Source organism: Chanodichthys erythropterus, chromosome 24, assembly GCF_024489055.1.
Source record: "Chanodichthys erythropterus isolate Z2021 chromosome 24, ASM2448905v1, whole genome shotgun sequence".
Lineage (NCBI taxonomy): Eukaryota > Metazoa > Chordata > Actinopteri > Cypriniformes > Xenocyprididae > Chanodichthys > Chanodichthys erythropterus.
In genome coordinates, this window is record NC_090244.1 from 17,734,972 (window position 1) to 17,762,778 (window position 27,807).

Consider the following 27,807-nt stretch of genomic DNA (forward strand, 5'->3'; position numbering starts at 1 on the left):
AAGCCTCTAAATATTTTCACGTTTTTATCTATGACATAAAACACACCAGTTATAACCCGCTTGTGATTTTTTAAACCTATTGTGTCTTAAAAACGACGGTTGCTAACAAGTTGCTAAAAGGGACTACTTCCTTTGGCGGGGACTTTAGATGTCATCATGACAAACAGGACATTTGGACAGCATTTTTCATAAAAAAAGTGTATAAGTATTCATACAGAGCACAAATCATAATCAGCGAGCATGTTTTTAAAATAACGTTGTTTTTTTAAATACAGTTTGAGAAAGCTGTGGTGGTGACGACGTTGATCCGTGACCATGGTGTGCTGTAGTCCGTTTATAGCCTACTGTTAGCTTTTTATATCTGAAGACTTTATTAAGGCTTCAAAATGTATAAATGTTGTGTTAACTTGTAAAGATTATAACATAGACAAAACGTGTAAGTGTCATAAACCTTTGTTAAACACAGAGCTTATTTTTTGCGATTTTCCAAAAGTCTATGGGAAAAATGAATAGGCTTTCAACCGAGGGAACCCGTGCGTCGCTGACTTCTGGGCTGGCCTACAAAAACGCGTCATCCCTGAGGTACTCTATAGCAACTGAATGTAATAATTTGGGCTCTGTTGTTAATTGTAACCTTAAATATTATAGTAATGTGCAAGAAAGGGCTCCCTGTATAATTTACAGCATTAGCAGAGATAGATTTTGTTTATCCTTAAGAAAATGACAATCAGAGACACATTTCAAGAAAAACAAAAACAAAAAACAAACAGTTTATTAAAAAAAAGCTATTTTATGTTTAGTTTTCTCCCCCCTGCTGTACCGAACCATGACTTCAAAACCAAAGTACATATTAGGGCTGTGTATTGCCAAGAATCTGGCAATACGATACGCATCACGATACAGGGGTTACGATACGATATATTGTGATATATTGCGGATGTAATTTTAGAAAAAAACTGTCATAAAGAACACACCACCATATGCATAAAACCTTACAAACAACTGTATTTTATTTAAATCAATACAGTATCATTTGCATTTATATAACTAATCATTATTTTGTGAAATCTAAGGGAAAATAGTAAGTGCGTGCAGGATTCTTTAGGTGTACATGTTTTAAAGGTTCACAGTATAGCGGTTTTTAATTTCTAAACTATTTAACAACTAGTGCATAGTCCATTTCATGACTGATTGTCTGTTTTATATCTAATACTGTAAAGCTGCTTGCTTTAAAGCAGTCTAATGTATAACGTGCTATTTAAATAAACGTGCCTTCACTGAAGTGCTGAACAGAGCTGTTGCAAACATATCCACCTCGCTATGATCAGATGCTTTCTTTATGCTGTCACCGCTGTCATTTTTTGTTTTGTGTTTATTTTGTTACTGAGAGGAAAACGTGCAGTACATATTACATATTCTAGCGAACGCCTCTCTCAGGAGCATGGATGGCATCCCAGAAATATGGTCTACTTTGCAAACAACTGACTCTCGTCGATCTACTTAGTGGCTTCTTTATAGTTGAAGCCAAAATGAGTCCACACACTTCAGCTCTGTATACCACGGGAGCGGAATAATTCTATCGTCTTGTGAGCTGGGTTTACTAATGCTAATGCTATTGATATTGATAATGCTATCTTTTTTTACAGTCTATGCTATTGATGCACCTCGTGCTTCTCCAGCTACGCGTCAGTTTACGTTCTGAGATAACGCTGACATCTAGCGGTTGGGTTTTATACAGTCTGTGGTTTAAACCGAACACAAACCCACGAATATTGGATGTAAACAAATAAATATCGATACTAGGGGTGTGCACATATAGTCGAATATTCGACCTGTAATTAATATTCGAAAAATAAAAATACTGTTCGAATTTTACTATGTTGCTTTGCTGGCCGTAAATGCAGTGAATCCATGATAAATCCTAAGCACTAAAACTCGCGGTTATAACTAAATGCACCGGGTGGCGCTGTGGAGCATGTTTAACAAGTTTATTTAATTTGATCGTCACATAATGTCGTCTGTCTCGCACAGTTTGGAATTACTTGGATGAAAATGATCTTACACAATGGAAATACTTTTGATCAAATGAATTATTATTATTGAGTTGTTATAATATCACCACCATATTGAGAAAGCACATGAAATCTAAACACCAGAGAGGAAAGACGGCTGTCCATCACTGCATTCACGACAGGTGAGCTCCCAGAGTGGGCCGAGATGATATTTGATAGCAAAATGATTTTGAGACATATGTTTCCTTTAAGTTTCGTCGAGGGAGACATATTTACGAACAAAAAACAAGGTGCTACTGTTAGAAACTTAGCACACCGTTATGTATTATTGTTAACGTTGTCTCTGCAACATCTGTCAGCGCGGCTTGTTTTCTCACCCAAGCATGTGGATATTATTGTTTTTCTCAACATGAACATGTGAAAAAATATAAAACACGATAACCATATAGGCTACTGACTCGAGGGTGTTATGTACGTTACGTTTTTTACGATAACTGGCTGCTTTATTAGTATTTTTCCCGCTCGTGCTGCTTGAGCTTAAAAGGCTTTTGTTCTTAATATTTTCTGTTTACACATATTGTTTAATGCTTTGAACTAAAAGAAAACCTGAAGATATAATGTAAGCTTGTTCAGAAATGGTTACAAAATCTTGATGAACATAAAGCAATAACTTCCTTCTCGTTTAACCTCATTTAAATAAACGAATATTCGAATATTCGTTTTTACGAGCCCAAATATTCTAATACAATATTTTGGAAAAATGCCCATCCCTAATCGATACAGTGTTTTTGAGAATCGATACAGTATCGCCAAACATAATATCGCGATATTTTCTTACACCCCTAGTACATATCGTGTACATGGTGTACATGATATCATGTTGGTGTACTGTTACACCCCTAGTGCATATAAATGATTTTGTGAACAACAGCAAGGAAACATGCCTCGCTCTTTTCAACAATATTTTGACTGCATTTTGCCTCTTGCATTAAACAAATTGAATCTTTTGGCTTTAATGACTGTTTGGTCAAAATGCTGGAGAAAAAACAACAACAACAACAAAAAAAAACACAAGTGAGCCATTTTTTATAGGCTGGCGCCCTGAAAAATATGTATATATACATATATTTTCCAAATACTCTCATGAATATTTTAAAGTTTCATAGAAGCCTACCCCTTGTTTGACAGACTCGGAGAAGTCCTTGGCCAATGTGCCAAAGAAAATGACGTTGATTGATGTATGTTCAGTGGTACTCTGAGGGAGGTCCTCCTCTGAGAAAGAAAGTGAGAAAACAGCAAGGACAGAGTGAGACCGGCTACGCTTTCATTTCAAGACTCAAAATCTGCAGGGTCGAGAGCTAAAAATCATAGCATGAGAGTGAGTTTGAAGCATGCTTTGAAGAAGCCACTCCAGGCAATCAAATTGGCCTCATATTGTGCCTCTTTTCTCTAGATACATCACAGCATAAAAACCAGTGGTGGTATATTAGTTAACATTTTAATGGAGCAGATTTTTCTATACAAATCTTTTAAAACCCAAACCACCAGAGCTGCTTTAAACAGGATGCGAGGTGTGAATGCCAGACAGATTGAGTGTTGCTGCTGACAAAACAGATCAGCTTGATATGTCTCAGGCTTGTTCATGATCTTTGTCCTTGAATTTAAATTCAAATGGGGGAAACTCACCTTTGATCTCAGCTCTAAGCATTTCGATGCCATCTTTCTGTGCACAGGATATCACGGGACCTTTGTGAACCACTCTAGCCTATCCAGAGGAAATAACTCAAGCACTTTAAAGAACTGAATAGCAACAGTTATGAAGTATTAAGCCACTTCCTCACCATATAATCTTAAACGCAAATACAAAGAGAAAATTCTAAGTTAAGCTGTTATTAATTTTCACTGTTGTTAATTTCACTATAATCATCCTTGTTCACATTACTTAAAAAAAAAAAAAAATCATGTAACAGTTGTTTCTATACTAAAAATGAGTATTGTCAGCTTTATTAAAATTTTTGTTCTGTCAACTTAACATTGCTGAGTGAAACGCACAAATTAATGTTGACATAACTAACTGGGCAGTGGATCCGTAGTTCCCAGCATGCATTAGGACAGTAAATTTAGGGATTAAAGTTTTATTTTATGTGTTTTTCAGTAAAGGGAAAGATGTTGTTAGTTTATGTTAGTGTTTAATGTTCACTTATGTTGGACATTTAAAGGAGTTTCTATAATGTTTTTGAATTTTGTGGTTACCATTATGCAGAAGAGTGGGGCTTGTGTTTAGGTTGTGAACTAGGACTGCACAAAAATAATTGTCGAGTATTCCTTTGAAATTGTAATTGCGATTATTAATTATGATTATCACAATTTACATTGAATAATGTATTGAATAGCTTTATACCATTATTTGAAGCAACTGCATGCCATATTTTTGTATAAAAATAAAAAACATTCTTTTTAAAAATGGCGAGCGCTATTGTTTTGCGTGCGTTCGATATATCAGCATACACCTACGTCACAGGTAGCTACTTTTATGCTGGGTTAGACCGTTTACACTCTGAAGTAGTCGCGATTTGCCTCTCACAACGTGACATGCTCATAATATACCTCGTAAACATGCAGAATAATGTAAGTGGATATTTTTCCTTGTAATCGTGCCTTTGAACGATTACGAAATCGTGGCATCCGTAATAGTAATCACGTTTAATTGTAAATTCGATTTATTGTGCAGCCCTATTTTGAACGCTCATATACATGTTAATAAGATGTCAGACAATAAATAGAAGCAGTCCAATAATTGGTTTAACCAATATTTTTTACTGATATTCACAGCAATTTTAATGGCACCATTTAGGGGGCTCTCAGGAATAAAACCCAACAGGAAACATCTTTTTTTTTTTTCATAATTATTTAACTTTTTAAATAAATGCTATTCATCAACTCTCAAAAAAATATGTGCAGCCTAACAATTAGACAGTGCCCAAAACAGTTTTTATTTTAATATTTGTCTATATGCATTTTAATATATAGTATATGTAATAAATTTGTAACCATTTAGATATCAAAACAACTGATTATTAATATTATATATTATATTGCTAACACTTTACAATAAGGTTTTATTAGTTAAAATTAGTATTAGTATTTTATTTTTATTAGTATAGTATTAGTATTTTTATTAACTAACATTAACAAAGAATAATAATACTGTAACAAATGTATTGCTCATTGTTAGTTCATGATAGTTAATACCTTAACCTTAACAAATGAGAACTTGTTGTAGTATTACCATTATATTTAAACTAATTATTAATAATATAATAATAATTAATAATTTCACATTTATGTTTATAAGTTTGATAATGATAATGATAATAATAATAATACACTTAAAATATAATAAAATAATACATGATATATTTATGGAAGAGGATTAGGGCCAAGCAATAATAAAAAAATAAAACCATCTCGAGATTAAAGTTTTTAAATTTCGAGAAAAAACTCGTTAAATTTTGAGAAAAAAAGTCTAAATAAAATGTTGAGAATAAACTTTTTTTCTCGAAATAGACTTTTTTCTGGAAATTTAACGATTTTTTTCTCATAATTTAACGAATTTGTTCTCGTAATTTAACAACTTTTTTCTCGTAATTTAATGGGTTTATTCAACATTTTATCTCGACTTTTTTCTCAAAATTTAACGACATTTTTCTCATAATTTAATGGGTTTATTCAACATTTTATTTAGACTTTTTTCTCGAAATTTAACGACATTTTTTCTCGTAATTTAATCACTTTATTGTCAACATTTTATCTCGACTTTTTTCTCGAAATTTAACATTTTTCTCGTGATTTAATGGGTTTATTCTCGACATTTTATTTTGACTTTTTTCTCGAAATTTAACAACTTTAATCTCGAGATGGTTTTCATTTTTTATTATTGCTTGGCCCTAATCCTCTTCCGTATGTATTTATAGTTGTAATCCAATTATTATTTTTAGTCGTTAGTGTCAAAAAGCTGAATTTTTAACATTAAAAATTAATACCTCATAACTTATATATGTGATATATAACTGCATAAAATATTGTTATTGTTAAATGCCTAATAACAAATTGTTATTGATATTAATAAAATAATATATTTAAAAAATAATAATAATAAATTCTTATGTTCAGTGCAGATAACATTCTTATGTTTTTAGTTGTAATCTAATGATCATTTGTAGTCATTTTTGTGTCAAAAAGCAGAAACAACACCATCATTAAAAATGATTTCCTCATATAACTCATATAATAAGTTTTGTTGTAATTCAGTGTATAAAGTTCAGAGGATGTCTGCAGTTGTTAAAACAGAAACCACTGAAAGAGTGACATCAAACCTTAACACATCTGTGCGAGGGGTCAGAGGTCATTGTGAGGCTTGTTATAGATGTGCGCTGGAGATGGGAAGGAACCTTGGCGTCTAGGTCAGATGAATCATTGACTTTTTGTACAGGCATGTCCGTTTGATAACAGCTGTAACAATAAAAATAAATGATGAGTATATGTTGTCAAGCAAAAGAAAAAATGCGTCATTAGAAACTAAGGCAACACGCTACGCCAAAGTCACATGGCAAACCTCTCAGAAACAATTAAGCCCATGTGGCATCGAGCCACAAAAATAGACGTTTGAATAATTGAGAATGAAGAATTGCATGTACACGTGTGTGTCCATGCGTTTACACTGATAAACGTCTACCTGAATGCTTCTTGAGAAAATGGTGTGGATCACAAATTATACCAATTAATTCTGAAAAGACTACCAGTGTAGCTCGCCGTCAATCAGTGGAAGTAACCCTGAAATGAAAAACATCTCAAGCGGCTCCATTGAAACATGAGCGTGTACAACAGCTCATTCAGATGAAATGAAGTTCCATTCTATGAACTGGATGAGAACATCTGGGAGAGAGTTCCATTGAGGGTCTTGATGTTTTATAGACCTTCTGGCCTTTGCAGCCCTCGAGCACTGTAGAGTCTCGAGTCTCGACCCCTCGTAAACAACATCTGCTGGATGCACATTGCAAAGGTGCTCCAATCTCTGATGAATCAAATCATAAAACAGGACTAGATGTGTAAAAATGCATTGATCTAATAATAAAAGTTCAATGCATTGATTACAGAATTTAATAATTGATGCCATCTAAGATTTTATGGCTCAGCTTGATTTAAAGATGGTCTTTATGCCCTATACATGACAGATGTGGTTCAGGAAATTTTGTGTTATATGATCCAAATCCAAATAATATAAAGCCTGATGCATTATTTTGTCAATATCTCACTATAGAGCAAAACTAGCCTTGTGGAAAAACAAGTATATTTTAGCATACTTTACGTAAACTACGGAGCCCCCCCCCCAAAAAAAAAAAAAAATATGAGATGGGATGAAAAAAATATGTCAATGATTTTGCAGTCCCTCACAAAAGCGAAGATTCTTGGGGGAACGCAAACATGTTGCGTTTTGAAATATATTTTCCCACCACTATGTCCCTTTAGAGGCTCCGTAGAACATACTTTAGGCGTACTTTAAAGGAATATACTTTAGTGCAAACTAGGGTTTCATGATTAACCTAAATTAAACCACATGCGATTTGGCAAAGACTGCGTTTTTTATGCGCATCTTTTCAGTGAAGCACGGCTCTGTGATCAGTAGTAAATGCTGCTCCATCTGAAAGCCAGAGGGCGCTCTTGCGCAGAAACTCCAAATATGCCCCACAGAAGTATGATAATGCAGGTCATTCCAGGAAATCCCTTTGGGCATCATACAAGAAGATTGAAAGGCTTTGATTGGTTAAACATGACTAAAACAGTTCTTCAAGCCTTCTTGGGTATGATAATAAAGTATATTTATATTTCAATGCTAATCAACAGTGTTTATCACTGGATAGAATACTATGAAATAATATGTTGTGCCATATTTTGTGCAAGAAGCCACATAAGAATGCTCAACTGTCGCTATGAAGTGAATTTGGAGTAAAAACATGTTATGCTGTCTTTTGTTGGACAAGAGATGATGCATATTGCTTTTTCAAATGCACATTATAAGCAACTCAAACTGGTCATCATACCATACCTATGTAATTTCATAATTACTTCTATGGTCTTTGAAATATGATTAAAGTTTACTGTCAAATGTACTGAGAAGCATTTATGGTAAACTAAAATATACTTTCATGTCATTTCTATATGTCATGAATTTAAATATATATCACATTTGTAATGAAGTTGCAATTTAGTACATTTAAAATATATTAACTTTAAATGCAATATCGAATAACACTAGAGTTAAAATGAAGTCCTTTTACATGTGCTTAAGTACATCAAAATATGTGTACTTCTTTAAAACGTGATAAAAAAAATTAGGGATGCACCGAAATTTCGGCTACCGGAAATTTTTTGTTCAAAACACAATTTTCTGGTTTGGGCCGAAATCAGTGACCAAAACTGACATTTAATTAGCGCTTCTCCGATGGCATGTTTTTACTGTGTTCAGCATCTGTTTCTACAACAGCTACAACAGTTAAACAGTCAGCTGTGAGGACACTAGCTCTGGATTGACGAAATTAATTTCTCAATTTTAAGTGGTAATGACATGGTTTCTAAATCTAAAATCTTTTATTCTGTGATGTTGATGCATGAACAAAACTTCACTAAACATTTATTGCATCTAACTTCCAATAATCGCAAAAAGCTTTGTTACTTTTAATATGAAGGAAAACCTCAACTTTAGAATTCTGTCCATTTTATTATGAAATTCAAACAATATCATTTTGGTGCTCTGTAACTGTAGCCAAAAGGCAGCACGAATCAAGTGCACATAAACCCATTATCTCATCTCCTCTTTATTACGAGTTATAGCACAAAATAAACATGGGTGAACACCAGAAGGTATGTTGAAAAATACATTACAATGAAATTAATCCTGTCTCATGTAGGCCTAATCACTCATTCTGTTTTTTAACAGTGAAAAGACATTAATAAAACAGCTTGTAGGCTATACAATAGCCACGTTTCAACCACAGGAACTTTCTCCAGGAACTAGGGATTTTGGAGTGGTACTCTGTGTGTTTCGGCCGCAGAGACCAGGGTCTAAATGAAATTCCGGGTAAAAATTTCCCCCTCAGAAAGTCCCTGCTCACGAGGTAGTACTTTTTCCAAAGTTCAGGAACTTTTATGGGTGGGAATTGGCCGCTGAACATGCTGATTGGTTGACTCCACGCAGCATTTTATTTCAACCACCATTTTTAAAAGTCTGTTGCGGTGCATGCAGTAACACAATGGAGTTTAAAAAAATGGAAAGCCGCATGAAGTCCTACGTCACCAGACTAATTTGCCTAATCTTCACAGTACTTTAGACCGCGATGGAAACGCAGACAGCAACCATTCTAGCGGAAAAGAAGTTCCTGGAACAAACTGTTCTGGGTAATTTCGGTGGAAACGCGGTTAATGTCACTTAACATAACATTTATGCTACCTCAAGAAAGCTATTTGATGTCTATAAACTCAGTTTGCTAGAAAAAAATAACTTAAAGATGAGCATTTTGTTAAATATATAAACATTTTTACCTAACCTGTTAGTAATGTCGTCATTATTTAATGTATGTTTGAATAAATCTGCCATAAAAACAAGTTATTACAGTTTATTGTCTTTTAATTGTTTATATTTCACCAACAAACTGGAGGTAAAAACATTCTGTTACTAAAACGTTGATATAAAAACTGCCTTGAGTGCAATTTAAATATTTGTATGGCTCAGTTTTAGCTAGTTGAGTGTTGATTATTAAATAAGTTTGATTAATTAATTGATTATTTTCAGTTTCACTTTTTTACAACCAAGTGCATACTGAATTTTTGGTTTTGTCCCAGAATTTACATTTCAGTGCATCCCTACAAAAAATAAATAAATAATAAAAAAAATTATTAAAATGCACTTTACAGTAAAACCTTTAATTTGACATTATTACAAAGTGCATATTTTAAGAATGTTAAGAAATAGTCATTAAAAAGTATACTCCAAGTATACTTAAATGGCCTTTTATTTAATTAATAATAAATTACCAGCAAGTACAGTTTAATTATATACTTTAAGATTTGAAGTACATTACAAATGCACATTCAATACACACTTCTTTGTGTTCTCCAATTATGTTTATAGCATTTTCTGTAATTATGAATCAATCAAAACAGATTGGATTGTTTGTGACCCATTTTCTGATTTCACAATGCATTGCATAGTACAATTACACCTGAAATCACATCTCAGAACAAATATTTACTCTATAAACAGGACATAAAGAGCAGCAGAGCAAGCTGGAAGTGAAACCAATGGACTTCAAACCTGTCTGTTAAGCCTCAACTCTCTTGGCAACACTAAGTAATTTGGGACTCGATTTGGATGAATCCGTTGAAGACACCACCTGACTACTGACCCCCTGTTAATTTGAGTTTGAGGCCCCTGGGTGAGAGTGTGCTAAACTGAGTGGGCTTATGGGTAAGAGTGTCTTCATCTTCACTGACCTTGAAGAGAGTTTTTAAATACACCCAAAATGAAACTCACAGGTGAATGGAAAGTCCACCTCTGACACAACCTCTCATCAGACCGAAAAGCCGATAAATCCAACAATTTACACTTCACTAAAAGCACACTGAATGAATCTTAGCGTTGTTTACAGTGGTTGAAATTAACAATGTCATGCGTCTCCTCACCTCCATTCAAAACTAAAGAACCGTGACAATAAACGGTGACTGAACTGATGCTCGCATTCCCGCTTTCAAACCTGTCCCAGATTTAGATGTCTTGGCACTGCAGATATATTGCACTGCACATTTTGATCCAGTTGTGCTATTCGCCCCCAGAAGACATCATTACACAGGGCATCAGGATGAACCGTAGTGATGTTGTTAGTGCTTATGAATATTCCTACGCATTTCTCTCAGGCACTCCAAAAAGGAAATTGAAACCTCCGAAGTGGAACGGAAAGGAACTAAGCTTGCACAAAGTGAATTAGGCTTTACTGTTAAAAGCACAGAATTCAGGAAAAGAGAGAAAAATCAATACATTGTGTGTCTAATTAATTCCTGAAGGGATTTCTCAACTCCAAATAAGAATTAATTAACCCAGACATCGTTTTTTTTTCTCCCTTTTTCAAAATCACGACCTCAAAACACGCTAGGATTTAAAGTAAATACACCATTTTACATCACTATCATCACAGCAACACACAACCACTTACATGCTGAACAATCTGAACATGCTTGATGGACAACAGTAGAAAAAATTCATATTTGCAGGGAAAACAAAATATTTGCTGAAACAATTTTTTAGGTCTTTAATATTCATTGAAACTACTCAGTTCTAGTGATTTCTGTTAAGTCTGGCCAAGAAACAACAACTTAGGATGTTCACACGGTTCAATTATCTTGGTTCATTTGGTCTGGAACAAAAAAGAAAATTATACATTCCTGGTTCGCTTAGCATTCAAACTATCATTTTTAACACTGAACCTAAAGATACAAAACAGAAGGAATATGGATAAGGTCACAACCTGATTGAACAAGATTTTATGATGTATATTTGAGATTAAACTTACTGAACATCTAAACAATGCTGTGTGCTTGGCTGAATGCGCTTGTTCATTCATACGGTGGTATTTTTACCAGCTGAGAACTCACAAATGAAATGTGACAAGGAATCAAAAAAACAGCAGGGGTTCCTCTGTCACACACACAAACAATGATCTGCTACAATGATATGGCAGTTCTGTACTGAACCTTAAAGGGTTAGTTCACCCAAAAATGAAAATTATGTCATTAATGACTCACCCTCATGTCGTTCCAAACCTGTAAGACCTTCGTTCATCTTCAGAACACAGTTTAAGATATTTTAGATTTAGTTCGAGAGCTTTCTGTCCCTCCATTGAAAATGTTGTACGGTATAATGTCCATGTCCAGAAAGGTAAACAAAACAACGTCAAAGTAGTCCTTGTGACATCAGTGGGTTAGTTCAAATTTTTTGAAGCATCGAAAATACATTTTGGTCCAAAAATAACAAAAACCACGACTTTATTCAGCATTGTATTCTCTTCCGGAATCTTTTCCATTGAACTGATTCCATTGAACTGATTCATTTGAATTGATTCATTTGAATCCTTTCATCTGTCTGCGTTGGTAATGCACTTTTACGCCGACGTCATTGTTTTTGGCGATTAGGACATCCGCGACATGCACACTTACACACCATTTTAAAAAATACAGCAATACCAAAATACAAACAACGTAGAATAGCTTGAATACAGCGTGCGTCTCCCTCAGACTGTAAACGAAGCTCGGGCGCACCAGATAACACGTCAGCAGCGTCTTACATCAGCAGCATCACTGCGGAGTCGTGAACCACACTCCGGAGCAGAAGGGGGCGGTAATGCACCAATAAGCTGGACGCCAACCGCCGTAAAACAGGAAAGAAGAAGAAGCAGCGTCACTGATGTGAAAGCGGATATACAACAGATCTGGAAGAGAAGACAATGCTGAATAAAGTCGTAGTTTTTGTTATTTTTGAACCAAAATGTATTTTCGATGCTTCAAAAAATTCTAACTGACCCACTGATGTCACATGGACTACTTTGATGATGTTTTTATTACCTTTCTGGACATGGACAGTATACCGTACAAACACTTTCAATGGAGGGACAGAAAGCTCTCGGACTAAATCTAAAATATCTTAAACTGTGTTCCGAAGATGAACGGAGGTCTTACGGGTTTGGAACGTCATGAGGGTGAGTCATTAATGACATAATTTTCATTTTTGGGTGAACTAACCCTTTAATGAACAATGTAGCTCCTACGATGAGAAGAACCAGTTGCTTGAGCATTCTGTCCTTTTTAGGGTCACATCTTGTGACATGTCAAGTTTTTGGTTCTTTTAGATGTCTTTGGTCCATGTTGTGTTGATATTTCAGTCAAACCGCACCAGAGTTTGTCTGGAAGCGGACCGAGACCCCTGAAAATGTCTCGGTCTGCTTGTTTGGTGAGCACCAAGGTCCAGATGGCAGCGTTCACACTTATTCAAAAGAACCTCGTTAAACCAGTTATTTTAGTTTATAAAGTTTTTAAATATGTATATTTTTCTTACAAAAACCCATCGCCTTAACTTTAGAAGGCCTTTATTAGCCCCTGGAACCATATGGATAATTTTTATGATGGATGGATGGATGTGCTTTTTTTAAAATCGTAAGCGCCATTCACTACCGTTATAAAGCTTTGAAGAGCTAGGATATTTTTAAATATAACTCTGATTGTGTCTGAAACAAGATACTCATATAGGAAGGCTCGAGGGTGACTAAATCATGGGATAATTTTCATTTTTGGGTGAACTATCACTTTAAGTTGAATTTTATTTCAATAATATTTATCTGCAAGTACAGTTTTTTTTATATATACACACTTTAAAGATTTGAAGTACACCACAAGTGTACACATTCGTGAACCGATCATCTCTTCCTACTAGTTAATTTATATCATCAAATAAACATGAATGAACATCAGAAGGAATGTTGTTTGAAACACGGAAAGATGTCAATGCACACCATTTTTCAAGTTCAAGCCCACCGAGGTTAATCTTCTGACTCCTGACTGCTTTGTCGAAAAAAAATGGCGGATGGATTCGGCGTTATGATTGGTTAGATCGCTTGTCAATCAAACTCCCGGCAAAGGGTCAATTAAGCACACGGTATAAAACAGGGGTGTCAAATACGGCCCGCACGCCAAATACGGCCCACAAAGGTGTCCAATCTGGCCCGGGGGTTGATTTAAACTATAATTAAAAAAATTAAAAAAAATAGAGATGCACGACTAGTCCACTGGCCATAAATCCAGACATTTTTTAGTTTTATTTTGGTCAATCTTTATTCCGGGCTTGAAAACAAACTGCTTTGTAATAATTTACCAAAATTTAATTTGTGTGGAAATATTTACTAAGCCTGTAAAAAGGACGTTAACACAGGCACACGCCAAATACGGATGAGGAGAACAGACACGCCAACAGAGAAAATACTTTATTTGATGATATAAATACTCTACCAAGCTCACTGTATGCGAAAAATAGGAAGAATAATATAAATATTAAATTGGGGTTGATATGAATGTATATCTGAAGAGAACCGTTTTCAAAAAAGTTTTGATGGCTTTTCCTCTTATCTCTGTATAAAGTAGTAGCCTACTTTATAGATGCAGCGCAGCTTTGTGTATAGTGCTAACCAAGGAAACGCCATATCACTGCTGTTCCATAAGCGCCACCTACTGTCAGAGAGTGAATTTACATTTTCATTCAGTCCATCTGCTGATTTTGTTTTGTGTAAGTGTCTTATGTAGCATAACTTCACAAAGCTAAAGTCAGACCATGCTGTTTTTGCTGTTAATCTTGAATTTATACAATAATTTAAATATACAATAATTTGAATACAACTGCTCATGTGCATAACATCTTTGTTGGGATTGTAATAAAAATGCAGTGTTGGCCTCTAAGCTACACATATTTTTTTGAACAAATAAATTTGCTTTAAAAAAAAACAAAAAAATCAGAATCTGCCAATTTGCTTATAAAAAAATTGGAATTGGCCATGAAAAATCATCTCGATCAACATGCACATTGCACAATTTCTATATCCTAATTATTGTTAATGTAATTAATTTTTCCAGGAGCTCATTGCATCTACGTTCAGATAAACTGCTAACAGTGATTGTAAAATTAATTGCCTAAATTATTACATTATTTGCTAACTGCATTCTTTAAATTGTGATGTTGACATGCATTCTCTGTAAAGCTGCTTTGAAATTATATACATCTTGAAAAGCGCTATACAAATAATTGTGAATTGAATTAAATTGAAAAATCAAAATAGGTGCATCACTAATAAAAAATATTAAATAAAGCATTATTTTAAAAATTGAAGTTTTTTTCGTAAAAACAAAATGCAGTTTTAAAGAGCAATGTACTAGTTTTCCTGCAAATTAATTTGTTGTTTATATGGTTAATATTAATGCAACTATCAGCGCACTAAGGTTGTGTTGTTGTTTTTTTTATTTTATTAATTTGGCCCGCACATGGTTATTTTTTTCCAATCCGACCCTCAACCTAAAATGAGTTTGACACCCCTGATATAAAACAAGTGAACTTGCTACAAGTGCTTCAAATGAAACTGAAAATCTTTCAAAGACATGATGCAAACCATGGCAAATCGTGATTTTTCATGTGATATTTTATCCTCAAGTGTTTCTGAGGTTATGATACAAATAAGTTGAGAATTAGTTTGATTTATTATGTTATAATTGTCTTTTTGTCTCAATTATATCTTGTATGTCACAATTGCAACTTTTTATCTCTTAGTATAACTTTTTACGTCATAGTTTTGACTTTTTTTATTACAATTAAGCATTATTTTCCCCCATGGTACAAAAAAGACATTTTATGCGTGATATTCATTAAAAAAAAATTGGTTGCAGAGTTGCAAGGTGCTTATTTAAAAAAATGGCCAGTTTACAGATATGGGCACTGCAAAACTAATATCCTTGGAATGGACAAACAAACCTTCCACACCTTTACTACCCTGTGCTGTGTTTAAATGGATATATTTGAGTGTGAAAACAGCAGTGCGCTTCAAGAACATGGTAATGTGACCCTTTGAGCTCCTGTTAACAAAACACTTCAGTAATAATGCCAACATCACAACAGCTAATGTTAGAGGAAACAGCTCCTCAGGCACATTTACCACAGAAAGATGCACACGCTAAACGATAATGACAATGGGGGAGAAAGAGATACGGTCCACTTTATTTTTTCGGAATCTGTGGCGAGGCAAATGTTGTTTAGCTGCAATAACTGCTGGCCTTTATGTAATTGAGTTTATACATTGACATTTATGCAGAACAGCTGCCATTACTGTCAATGGTTGCGATATTACACGAGCCATCAAACTGAAACTATATCGCTTAATGCACTTCAGAAAACATTTATCACTTAAGTATTTATATAAGGACTCCCTAGACTGCAAGAGTATGCATCTTCCGTATCACAAATAGACGTTTCATTGCAGAAGGTAAATGTTTACATAATGCCAAGCAAATGCAGCAGCTGAACCAGCAAAAGTACAAAACACTTGCACAACTGAGGTAAACAACAAAGTTAGCTTGTTTGTTCTAGCTAACTTCCTGCTGAAGTTACTCAATGCAAGATGTCTGGCGTACTCATTCCGCATATATTTTAAACTATTGCTTTCAGCTGAAATGTCAAACTCACTGTGTTCTCATACACCGCACGCTTTCAGCTTCCTCCTCCTCCTGCTGATGGTTTGAATGGGCGCTTACTGTACCGGATATTACGTCACTGAACCGCGCATTAAAACCCCGCGGAAATCATATCTGCCTTAGGACAATGGTATTTATTGACAATTAATTCCTTTCCTTAAGTATGAAATACGAAAGCAAAAATATCTTCCACAACATATGTTATATAGGCTATTTAAAATCTATGTTAATGAATTGAAGAAAAAACTTAACAGTAAAGTAGGAGCATATCAATTCTATAAATGGTTAGTTCTCCCAAAAAATGAAATTTCTGTCATTAAGTACTCATCCTCATGTCGTCCCAAACCCGTAAGACCTTCGTTCATCTTCGGGACACAAATTAAGATATTTTTGATGAAATCCGTGGGTTTCTGAACCACACACACACAAGCAGAAACGTCATTGCACCTTTTGAGGTCTGGAAATGTACCAAAGACATTGTTAAAATAGTCAGAGTGACTACAGTGGTTCAACCTTAACATTACGCCCCCACATTTTGCATATACCAGCCCATGTTTAAAGCATTAGACAGGCAGTATTAATGTCTGGATCTGTGCACAGCTGAATCATCAGACTAGGTAAGCAAGCAAGGACAATAGTGAAAAATGACAGATGTAGCAATAATAACTGACATGATCCATGATAACATGATATTTTAATTGATATTGTAAATTGTCTTTCTAAATGTTTCGTTAGCATGTTGCTAATGTACTGTTAAATATGGTTAAAGTTAGCATCGTTTCTTACTGTATTCACAGAGACAAGAGCAGTTGTTATTTTCATTATTAAACACTTGCAGTCTGTATAATTCAAACACAACTTCATTCTTTATAAAACTCCAACAGTGTGTAATGTTAGCTTTAGCCCCGTTAGCCGCAGCATAGGCTACTATCAAACTAAATCAGAATCGAATGTAAACATCCAAATAAATACTATACTTACATGATCTGATATGCTACATGACGAACAATTTGTAAAGATCCATTTTGAGGGTTATATTAGCTGTGTGAACTATGTTTATGCAATGTATTATGGAGTTGCGAGCTTGGGGGCGGGGAGCACGAGCATTTAAAGGGGACGCGCACAGAATCGGAGCATTTTTAATTATGCCCAAAAATAGGCGGTTAAAAAATTGAATAATAAAAAATCTATGGGGTATTTTGAGCCAAAACTTCTCAGACACATTCAGGGGACACCTTAGACTTATATTACATCTTGTGAAAAAGGGTTCTAGGGCAACTTTAATGTTATGAAGCGACGAGAATACAAAACAAAAATAACTTTATTTAACAAATTGAACTGTAGTCATACGCAGTTGACTACAGTTCAATTCTTCCATGTTTATGCCAGAACACAGACTCATTATTGGCCAGCTCCTGCGTCAGCATCACACGGATGGGTCATACTCACGTGAACAGCCTCGGCCAACACTGAGCCAGCGTTCGGACGTAAACACGGAAGCCTGCACTGCGTTCGCTACGTCAACTGCATATGACTACAATTCAATTTGTTAAATACAGTTATTTTTGTTTTGTTTTTGCGCACAAAAAGTATTGTCATTGCTTCATAACATTTAGGTTGAACCACTGTAGTTCACCCAAAAATGAAAATTCTGTCATTAATTATTCACCTTCATGTCGTTCCACACCTATAAGACCTTCGTTCATGTTCGGAACACAAATTAAGATATTTTTGATAAAATCCAATGTAGGCCTGCATTGCCAGCAAGACAGTTAACACTTTCAATGCCCAGAAAGCTACTAAAGACCACGAATCAGTGGTTCGGAGTGTGTATCAAACTGCCAAAGTCACGCCCCCCAATGGTGAACCATTGAAATTTCAAAACACTTATAACATATCAAAGCCTCGTTAACTGAAATCACATGACTTTGGCGCTCCAAACCACTGATTCGAAACAAAAGATTCGTAAAGCTTCATGAAGCACTGTTTTGAAGTCACCCATCACTACATATTGTTGAATAAAGTCGTTATTTGTTGGGGTTTTTTTGGTGCACAAAAAGTATTCTCGTCGCTTCATAACATTAAAGTTGAACCACTTTACTCACATGAACTGTTTTAAATATGTCTTTAGTAGCTTTCTGGGCATTGAAAAAGGAAATGATCTTGCTGGCAGTGCTTCAGAAACCCTTGGGTTTCATCAAAAATATCTTAATTTGTGTTCCGAAGATGAACAAAGGTCTTACGGGTTTGGGACGACATGAGGGTGAGTAATTAATAACAGAAATTTCATTTTTGGGTGAACTAACCCTTTAAGATTCATAAGGCTATTGCACTGACACAGACTTATATTGCTCCTGAAACTGTTTATGATTATTAGCAATTTATTATACAAGGTTCATCTGTTTTGAGAACTCTCCACATTTAACCATGTTTCAGTGCATTTGTTGGCACATCACTGTGGAGAATTGAGTCCTGTGCTAAGCTGGTCTCTGCCTAATATGATGTAGCCTCTGGTTACTTTCCTGGCATCGCTGCAATGAAACTCAAAGATACTGTGAAATCCTATAAAATGTCAGCCAGGAAGTGCCTGCCCTCCAGCGTCCCACCTGCTTGATACTGAATCAGTTTCCTCTTCATCCCATAGGATCCTATGACAGGATCCCTGTATGAGTGAGCCAAAATTCTCAAAGATCTTACTCCAGGATGTATGCCTGCTCAATACTAAATTAACATTATGCAAGTACATGCTATAAGATTCTTGGCTGGCTGTTGGACTGACTCAAGACCATGATCCTGTTAGATTTTGAACACAAGGGGCTGCCATTAATGAGGCAAAAATGATGTGTAAATCAGACACCTTTTCATCAGATGTGTTTGTAATTTACACCTTTTCATGACCAGGCATGCATGTTAATTTAAATATGCAATTTTTTTTCTCAATGTAAATTGGTCATTTGCACTGGCATTCGCAAGAGAACATAAACTCTTTAAAGTCGGTATGAAAAAGAAATTGCGAAAGTCTTTTCTTCCCTATTGTGACATATATCTGAATGAATCGGTATGACAATTTTGTAGCAAAATGAATCTTATGGCAATGCATCATTTCTAGATCTTTCTTTGTAATAAGTAAACCATCAAACACACTAGAGTTGTCGACTTCTGTACCTAGTCAGTCACAGACATATCTGTTGAGCACGTGACATTTGAATATAACTCTGAGACATTTCTGTTGAGCACATGAACACAATGGCCAATCAGAGGTGTTTACGAATCCGCTCAACAGTGCTCAGAGCATCACATTTTTAAAATTTCAGTATCGATTGGTACTGAAGTCGGTACTTCTGACAACTCCAAAGCACACTGTCATGAGACAATTACACTCTTTTCATTAGTCTTAGGGTACATTTACACAACAACGATGTACTAAAAACTGAAAACTTTTTTCCTTTGCATTTTTCAGGTATAGACAACAGTGTTGTGAAAATGGTCCCCGCTCACACGGAGCCAGATATTTGTCTGAAAGTCATATACACCTAGTATAGCTTGAGGGTGAGTAAATCATGGGATAATTTTCACTTTTTGGTAAACTATCCCTTTAAAGGAACACTCCACTTTTTTTGAAAATAGGCTCATTTTCCAACTCCCCTAGAGTTAAACAGTTGAGTTTTACCATTTTCGAATCCATTCAGCCGATCTCCGGTTCTGGCGGTACCACTTTTAGCATAGCTTAACATAGTTCATTGAATCTGATTAGACCGTTAGCATCTCGCTTAAAAATCACCAAAGAGTTTCGATATTTCGATATTATTTACAACTTGACTCTTCTGTAGTTAAATCGTGTACTAAGACCAACGGAAAATAAAAAGTTGTGATTTTCTAGGCTGATATGGCTAGGAACTATACTCTCATTCCGACGTAATAATCAAGGAACTTTGCTGCCGTATCATGGCTGCAGCAGGCTTACGCTGCATTCACACGGGGCGTCAGCGTCAACGCTTGACGGAGGGCGTGTCTGAAGCTTGTGCTGACGCAACCGTTATAGTGATTACAGCCAATCACATTACTTTCCGGTGTTGCACGAACGCAGTTGGCTGCGACTGCTCTAGGGTATTTGCATAGGGCGATCTGATAGGATAACGCCTGCGTTGGCGCTTGAAAAGTTGAGAAATCTTCAACTTCTGCCGCTTGCAACGCGAGTGAAGCGACGCGACGGAACCCACAATTCAGTTCGGCAACGCATGACGTCACCCATTCAAAGTAAACGAGAAGCGTTAACGCCGGCGCCCCGTGTGAATGCAGCCTTAATGAGATTACGCAGCGTCTCTCACAAACGTCTCCATGGTTGCAAGGCACGTTCCCTGTGCAAGCAGGGGCTCACGGGCGCTGCGTAATATCATTGCACTGCTGCAGCCATGATACGGCAGCAAAGTTCCTTGATTATTACGCCGGAAAGAGAGTATAGTTCCTAGCCATATAGGCCTAGAAAATCACAACTTTTTATTTTCCGTCGGTCTTAGTACACGATTTAACTACAGAAGAGTCAAGTTTTAAATAGGAAAAATATCGAAAATCTTTGGTAATTTTTAAGCGCAATGCTAACGGTCTAATCAGATTCAATGAACTATGCTAAGCTATGCTAAAAGTGGTACCGCCAGAACCGGAGATCGGCTGAATGGATTCGAAAACGGTAAAACTGAACTGTTTAACTCTAGGGGAGTTGGAAAATGAGCCTATTTTCAAAAAAAGTGGAGTGTTCCTTTAATGCAAGTCAGCACAGGCCTTTGACACGGTTGATGTGTCTTGGATCATTCAAAAGTGACAAATAAACTAGGCATGTGCTAAGTGTATCTGTCAGAAGTTTGTGCTGTATTTAGACATAAAAGTTTGTGACAAACAAGTGAAGACAAGTTTGGCTCATTTCACACTTATAGCCGTATATTCTCACAATCCCCAAGCTGAGACACTGGGGATATGACTATATTTCATGTGTATCACATTTTTATTTGTCTCTCCTCAACAAACTTTTCCAGGTCAAAAAGTATTGAAGATGTCACAGCCAATTGTAAGGCTTCAAGCCGGCCAATTAGGTCATGCAGAATTTTTGGTTCTTCTTTGGTTATGTAAAATCAGTTCCACCTTCTTTTTCAAAAGTTATCTGTACACATCAGAAGTATGTGAAAAAAGTATAAAAAAATAAGGGAAAAAAGCACAGCAGAGATAAATAACATAAAAATTAAAAGCTACTGTTTTTCTTAAATGGAAAAAATAAATGATTGACAGTTCCTATTGGTCCACATTTTAAAAAATTGACACTGAAAAAAAAAGTCACTATGAATACAGAATTGACAATTCTATTGCAGTACTTATTATCAATAATGCATCCGTGCACATCTTTTTTCTTTTTAAATTTATGTGCCCTAATAATCTTTAATCAAAATAACATCCCCTCCATTTTGCAGCTCTCTTCTCTTCTCTGATGATGTGTTTACTGGCGTGAGGGCAGGACAACCTGTAACTTGCATGATATCGACCAATAGCAAACCACAACCATCCAATCAATTCCTGAGAGACAAAATCAAGTCCCGCCCTTTTTTTTTTCTTTTCGAGAAGCCGTTTCACTTGGATATACGTCACAACATGGTAGAAAAGACTATCGCAACTTCCATTTCATGCTGACTTTGAACTTTACACCACATCAAATGCAAGGCACTTATGTGCGATACAATGAATAGTCAAAGACGTCCATCTAGCACATGTTTACATAGGAAAATAATTAAAAAGCATGCAGCACAGCGCATGTACAGAATGAAGCAATCCATAGCACTAGCTTTTATAGGCTTGCTGAATGGAGACAGCAAAATTATCCATTCATAATGATTTTTTTTTTAACTTCTTTTCAATAAAAACTGTCATGTGAATGTTGATTATGGGGTGTTGAGGGTCCATTTTCAGGAAAGGAATCAACTTTGTGGAATCAATTAGCCTGAGGAAGAATCTCTCTCTGGCTGAATAACTCCAAAGCATACAAAATTAGGCTTGCCACTTACATTATACCTGACAGACCTCGGGTCCTCTAGTCGAAATCAATACAAATGAAGAGTTTGTCATTTTGGGGTCATCTCATGACCGCATGGCATGTCTTGGGGTTCCTCACAGCATCAACACCAGAGCCTTGGAGACCTATTATGAGTAGGCCCCGGACAGAGACTTTGCTTCCAGCACTTTCCTGATGAAATGCCACATGTTTTATGGGTAGTAACTCTGTGGTGGACAGGGTCATAATGAGCCCATGGAGAACCAGACATCTGTCAGCGCTGGGCTTGTGTGTGTGTCCATATGTGACAAATATGAAAGAGAAACTAAAGAGAGGAAGACTGAATGAGAAATAAGAACGAGTCCAAAAGATACAAGACTCCCGTGGACAGCAAATTCAGTAGTCAAATGGTAAAGATACACATTATACCTATAAGGAAGTTCTTGGGCTTGGGAAAATGTGCAGATTGTACTGCCCTGTTTGTTACTGCTGGCATTAGTAAAGGTAATTTATGGAGAAACTATAGATTATTGATCCAAGCTCTAATCTGAGGTGATTTTCCCCCCTCTTTTTTAACCTCCTGAGGTTTACTGTCTGACACAAAGTATTTATGAAAACTTTAAAAGAGAAAATGGAATTTCACATTTTCCTAAAAACATACACTAAAAAAAAGCACTATGTAACGAGGTCAGTAGATATGGGAAGAAGGAGGCGGGAACCGGCGAACATTCAACAAAACTTTAATATAAAATAAACAAAGAACAAAACGAAAGTAATGCCGGCAGACCCTCGCGGACGTCTGCCGGCCACACAAACATAATAAACCATCAAATAAAGTCCAGGCCTGGTCCTCTCTCATCCTTCACTGTAGTCGCTCCTCCTTTTATGCCTCCGGAGCTCCTCCGTGAGAGACTCGAGGCCGGCACGCCTTGCAGGTGACGCTCATTATCACTCGCGTCACCGGCCTCGCGCCGTTCCCTCACGGTTCTCGCCCGCCCTGCTTGTCACACACTAAATGTGGTTCTTGGCTCGTAATCATAGGAGAACCACTTTTGGTTCCATGTAGCACCATATCTTTAAAGGTGCTCTACAGCACCTTTGTCAAATGGTGCTATGTAGAACCCATAAGAGGTACCAAATCGCATTTTATTTCTTCAAAAAATGGTGCTAAACAGCCTTAACTTTTACCTTAACAGGTTCTTTGAACAGCAGTTGTGCTATATAGCACCTTAACCACCCCAAAGAACCACTGAAGAACCGCTGAAGAACCGTACAGGGGCTTAACAGGATCTGTATGCAGTAGCGGTGTTATATAGCACCTCAGTCATCCCAAAGAACCGCTGAAGAACCAAGATTTGGTGCTATACAGCATTTAAAGTGGTTCCCCTATGATTACAAGCCAAAGAACCACTTTTAGTGTATACGTGAAAATGTGTGAAAATTAAAACCACAATGTGTCATTATGTGGTTGCTAATGTGTTTTTTTTTTTTTTTAACCTTTCTTTGTTATGTGCTTGCTATATGGTAAGTGGTTTCTTACACCATGTTCTAACCAGTGTTGGGGAAAGTTAATTTTAAAAGTAATGCATTACAATATTGCGTCACTCCCTAAAAAAGTAACTAATTACGTTACTTAGTTACTTTTTATGGGAAGTAATGCGTTACCTTACTTTTGCATTACTTTTTCTCATCTGGGCTGGGCTGTTTGTTTGTTTTTATAATAACAAAAAGTTCTATTTCTGGCAAATGTAAAGGCCCGTTCACACCAAAAGTGAAATGAATAAGCCTCAGGCTGACGGAAATGCAAATTCACGCCTGTACAGTAGAGGGCGCAGCTCAAACAAACAAGCCTTTCAGCTGTGCAGCCATTCAGGAATACCGAAGAATAAGACACAGGAGAAGAAGTAAATGAGTAAATGTGTGCTCAAATTTAGTTTAGAACTAGTCTAGAATAATCATCATGTTCACACAGTGCACAAACAACGCCTTTGCACTCCTGATTTCTCTCAACATGGGGACAGGAGAGCTGTCAGTTAATACATGGGAAAACAAAGTAACTTGCGATTTTGAAAAAGTAACTCAGATATTTTGTTGTAAATGTTAAAGTAATGCATTACTTTACTAGCTACTTGAAAAAAGTAATCTGATTACATAACTCGCGTCCTAACCAGATGAGATTCTAGTGACAAAAAATCAATCACAAATCACAGCCATCAGAAGAGCGTTGCACTTGCAATGAAATGGATAAGTACAAAACCAAAAAAGCTGTAACCAATAAGCTACAGATCAATCCTACTTACAACCTGCTAGTGGCTAACCAGGAGGATTCCCAGGGCAGACTGCTGGGTAGACATGCTGGAGACAGTGATATGGCTTGTTTTAGCCAATTTAAAGGGATAGTTCACCCAAAATGAGCACACACACATTTTGTTTGAAACAACATTGTCCCCTTGTCTGCCATGCATTAAAACAGGCTTCACAGTGCATATTCAAATCACTGTGACACCATAATTAAACTATGAAATTACATGTTCTGCTTATGGTTTGTTCCCCATGGCACTAATTAGGACTTCCTATTTAATGGCACAATGAAAGCAGTGAGTTGCATTTGTAATATTTATTTGGGTTGTCAAATTTTTTTCGAATCAATGTGTTATTATCAACTACGTCAGAGCAGTTTTGGAAAGATGGTGTGATAATAACCCATTTCAGACAGACTCGTCTTTTGTGTGGCTGCAGTATTTTTAGACATATTAACCAGGGAATTATTTCCCTTGGCTGTACCCCACAGCTATTTTGGTAAAACATATAATTTGTGTAACTTACAATATATTTAGGAAACGTTTAGGTTCATGAAATAAGATGTAGTACAGATGATTAAACATGCACAAGATTATAACGGTAATAATGGAGTGTAAAAAAAAAAAAAAAAAAATCAATAACTTACCGACGCAAGCAGGAATAGTAAACAATATGTTAATTTCAGCAGTCATTCTGACCTGCTTCCATATAATGCATGCTAATTTACAGCAACTAATTAGTGATAAAATGTGGTGAATTTTAGTTAAACAATGAAGTTTGAGGGTGTTTAATCAGCTGCACTTGAGTGGTTGAGAAAGGTGTAGGAACTCAGATTTGAATGGTTTGCTGTCATTGAGGGTACATGAAGTGAAGTCCACAAGTTCTTATGCTCAATTCTTTGATAATTATATACAATTACGCAGGGAATAATTAAATCCATCATTATCTCAAGTACAGTGCACTAAAAAGAGAGCAGAACGAGAAAATGTTTGATTGTGATAATTACTGAAATTATTACATGAAGACATCTCCTCATAATTCAGGAATACTTCATTCTCAACCAAGACCTTGAAACATAGTTAACAAGAAAACAAAGTTAGTGAACAGGGAAAGAAAGCAGCGTTAACAATATTTACACAGTATATCATAATCAGGGCTAGATCATACAATGCGTTTATGTGAAGTGGCTCTTATTTATTTATTTAAATATATAAGAAATATTTATGGATCTGGACGTAGGCCAGACTAAACCCCCATGAGCTTCCTCACAAGCACAACAGCTGGTATGTGTTAAGCATCAAATAATTTCTGTTAATGATGTTGTACTATAGATGAATTTCTACAGGCTACAGAAACCTATTCTAATCTATGCATGGTCTCTAATGATTGTGTAATTGATAGGTTTCCCCTTTACCAGAGGCACTCAAGAGATTTCCAAAAAGCCAACCCCTAAAATACAACTTCATTCATATTTTATTCAAGCTAAAAGTTTAACCACTGCAAAATGTATAACTCTTCACCCTATTCATCTGAATTATTGATGTTACTTAAGCCCGCAGAGGCAAACGCATCACATTTATCCTGCAACAATGTATACTGTTGTTATGCTCTTCACATCATAACTTGGTTTTCCAAGAACACTATAATAAACCATTAAGGTACATTTAAAGTGCCACTATTATGGCTTTTTAAGGTTCCGAATATTGTTTTGGAAGTGTCCTACAATAGGTTTACATGCATGCAAGGTCAAAAAACACTTGTTTTCTCATAATATACATTTAATTTCACCTCAGTTCGTAAACGATTTATGAAGAATCAGTCTCTCTAAACCCCTCCTCTGCGTGAGCCTACAATGCTCTGATTGGTCAGATGGCCCAATGCTTTGTGATTTTCCCAGGCGTCTGCGTGCGCAATAAGTGGGCGGGCAATATGCTAATGTTTCATTGTGACACAATGAAATGGCTTGGGATTCATTTTACAAACAACTCGTTTAATTGACTCAGAGTCGACTCTTACTTTGGGACAATGGGCCCTATTTTAACGATCAAGCGCACGGCGCAGGTGCACTTAGGGCGTGTCCAAATCCACTTTTGCTATTTTAACAACGGAAAAACGGTCCGTGCGCCGGGCCGCATTTTTGAAATGGGTTGTCCCTATTCTCTTAATGAGTAATGGGCGTAACGTTCAATAAACCAATCAGAGTGTCATCTCCCATTCCCTTTAAGAGCGAGATGCGTTTGCGCCATGGCGGATTGCTATTTACATGCCGGAATTTGTTGGCGGAAAAGCTGAACGCTTTTCAAGCGAAGAAACCGTGAAGTTAAAGCGTGCGAGCAGATCATCTGCGGGTCAAGCAGGAGTCCACCAAAGCTTCCCGAGGTGAAGAAGGCGTGGGATGAATTAGCAGTGATTGTGTCCGTTATAAGTAGTAATAGGCTGAATTGAAAATAGGTAGCCTAATTCTAATACAAGCAATGACTATTCATCATTACATTTTTATATTTATGTAGCCTACACAATAATATTTTTTTACACTGTAATCCTTTTGTTTTTAATATTTGCCATGTTTGTGTGATGCGTATCCCTGTGTGTAATAAGCAAAGTCAACGCGCACTGTGGACGCGCCCAGAGGTGCAGTTTCTAACAACGCGCTCTAACAAAAAAATATTGCGCCATTGACTTTAGACTTTAGACCAGGTTTGAGTTGGTCTATGGCGCAGTCTATTTTCAGCTCCTTAAAATAGCAATGCGCCGGCAATGCGCCTGAACACACCTCTTTTTTAGACCAGCACTTAACTGGCGCAAATGCATTTACTAATTTAAGGACGTGGCGCTGAACGGGAAAACCCGGAAGGCGCCGGACACAAACTAGCAAACACACTTGCGCTGCGCCTTGCGTCGCATTGCGCCGGGTGTATTATAGGGCCCAATAACTTTATATATGGTGCACTTTCAGATTTAAAACTTTGTTCACTTTCAATCACTTAGAGCTATGTTACACACTACATGACAGGTCATTTTCAAAAATACATAATAGGGGCACTTTTAACATATTTTAAACAAAGCAGACAAAGCAGTCTATCTATGTTTATCTTTACAACACTTGCAAGTCAGCAATGTATTGATATT

At 36.3% G+C, this 27,807-nt stretch overlaps 1 protein-coding gene across 3 annotated transcripts in view; it reads right to left on the reverse strand.

Moving 5' to 3' along the window:
- pot1 (protection of telomeres 1 homolog) overlaps nucleotides 1-16,599 on the reverse strand; it is a 51,911-nt gene extending 35,312 nt beyond the window's left edge. For 2 of the 3 annotated variants that reach the window (XM_067379457.1, XM_067379456.1), the window contains exons 1-4: nucleotides 16,336-16,599; nucleotides 6,389-6,524; nucleotides 3,699-3,777; nucleotides 3,187-3,284 (exon numbers count right to left, since the gene is read on the reverse strand). In XM_067379457.1, coding sequence (XP_067235558.1) covers nucleotides 3,187-3,284; nucleotides 3,699-3,777; nucleotides 6,389-6,524; nucleotides 16,336-16,346 — 324 coding nt within the window. In that variant the 5' untranslated portion in view covers nucleotides 16,347-16,599. The remainder of the gene's footprint in view (nucleotides 1-3,186; nucleotides 3,285-3,698; nucleotides 3,778-6,388; nucleotides 6,525-16,335) is intronic. The other variant, XM_067379458.1, reaches the window with a different exon arrangement.
- Nucleotides 16,600-27,807: the final 11,208 nt, after the last annotated feature.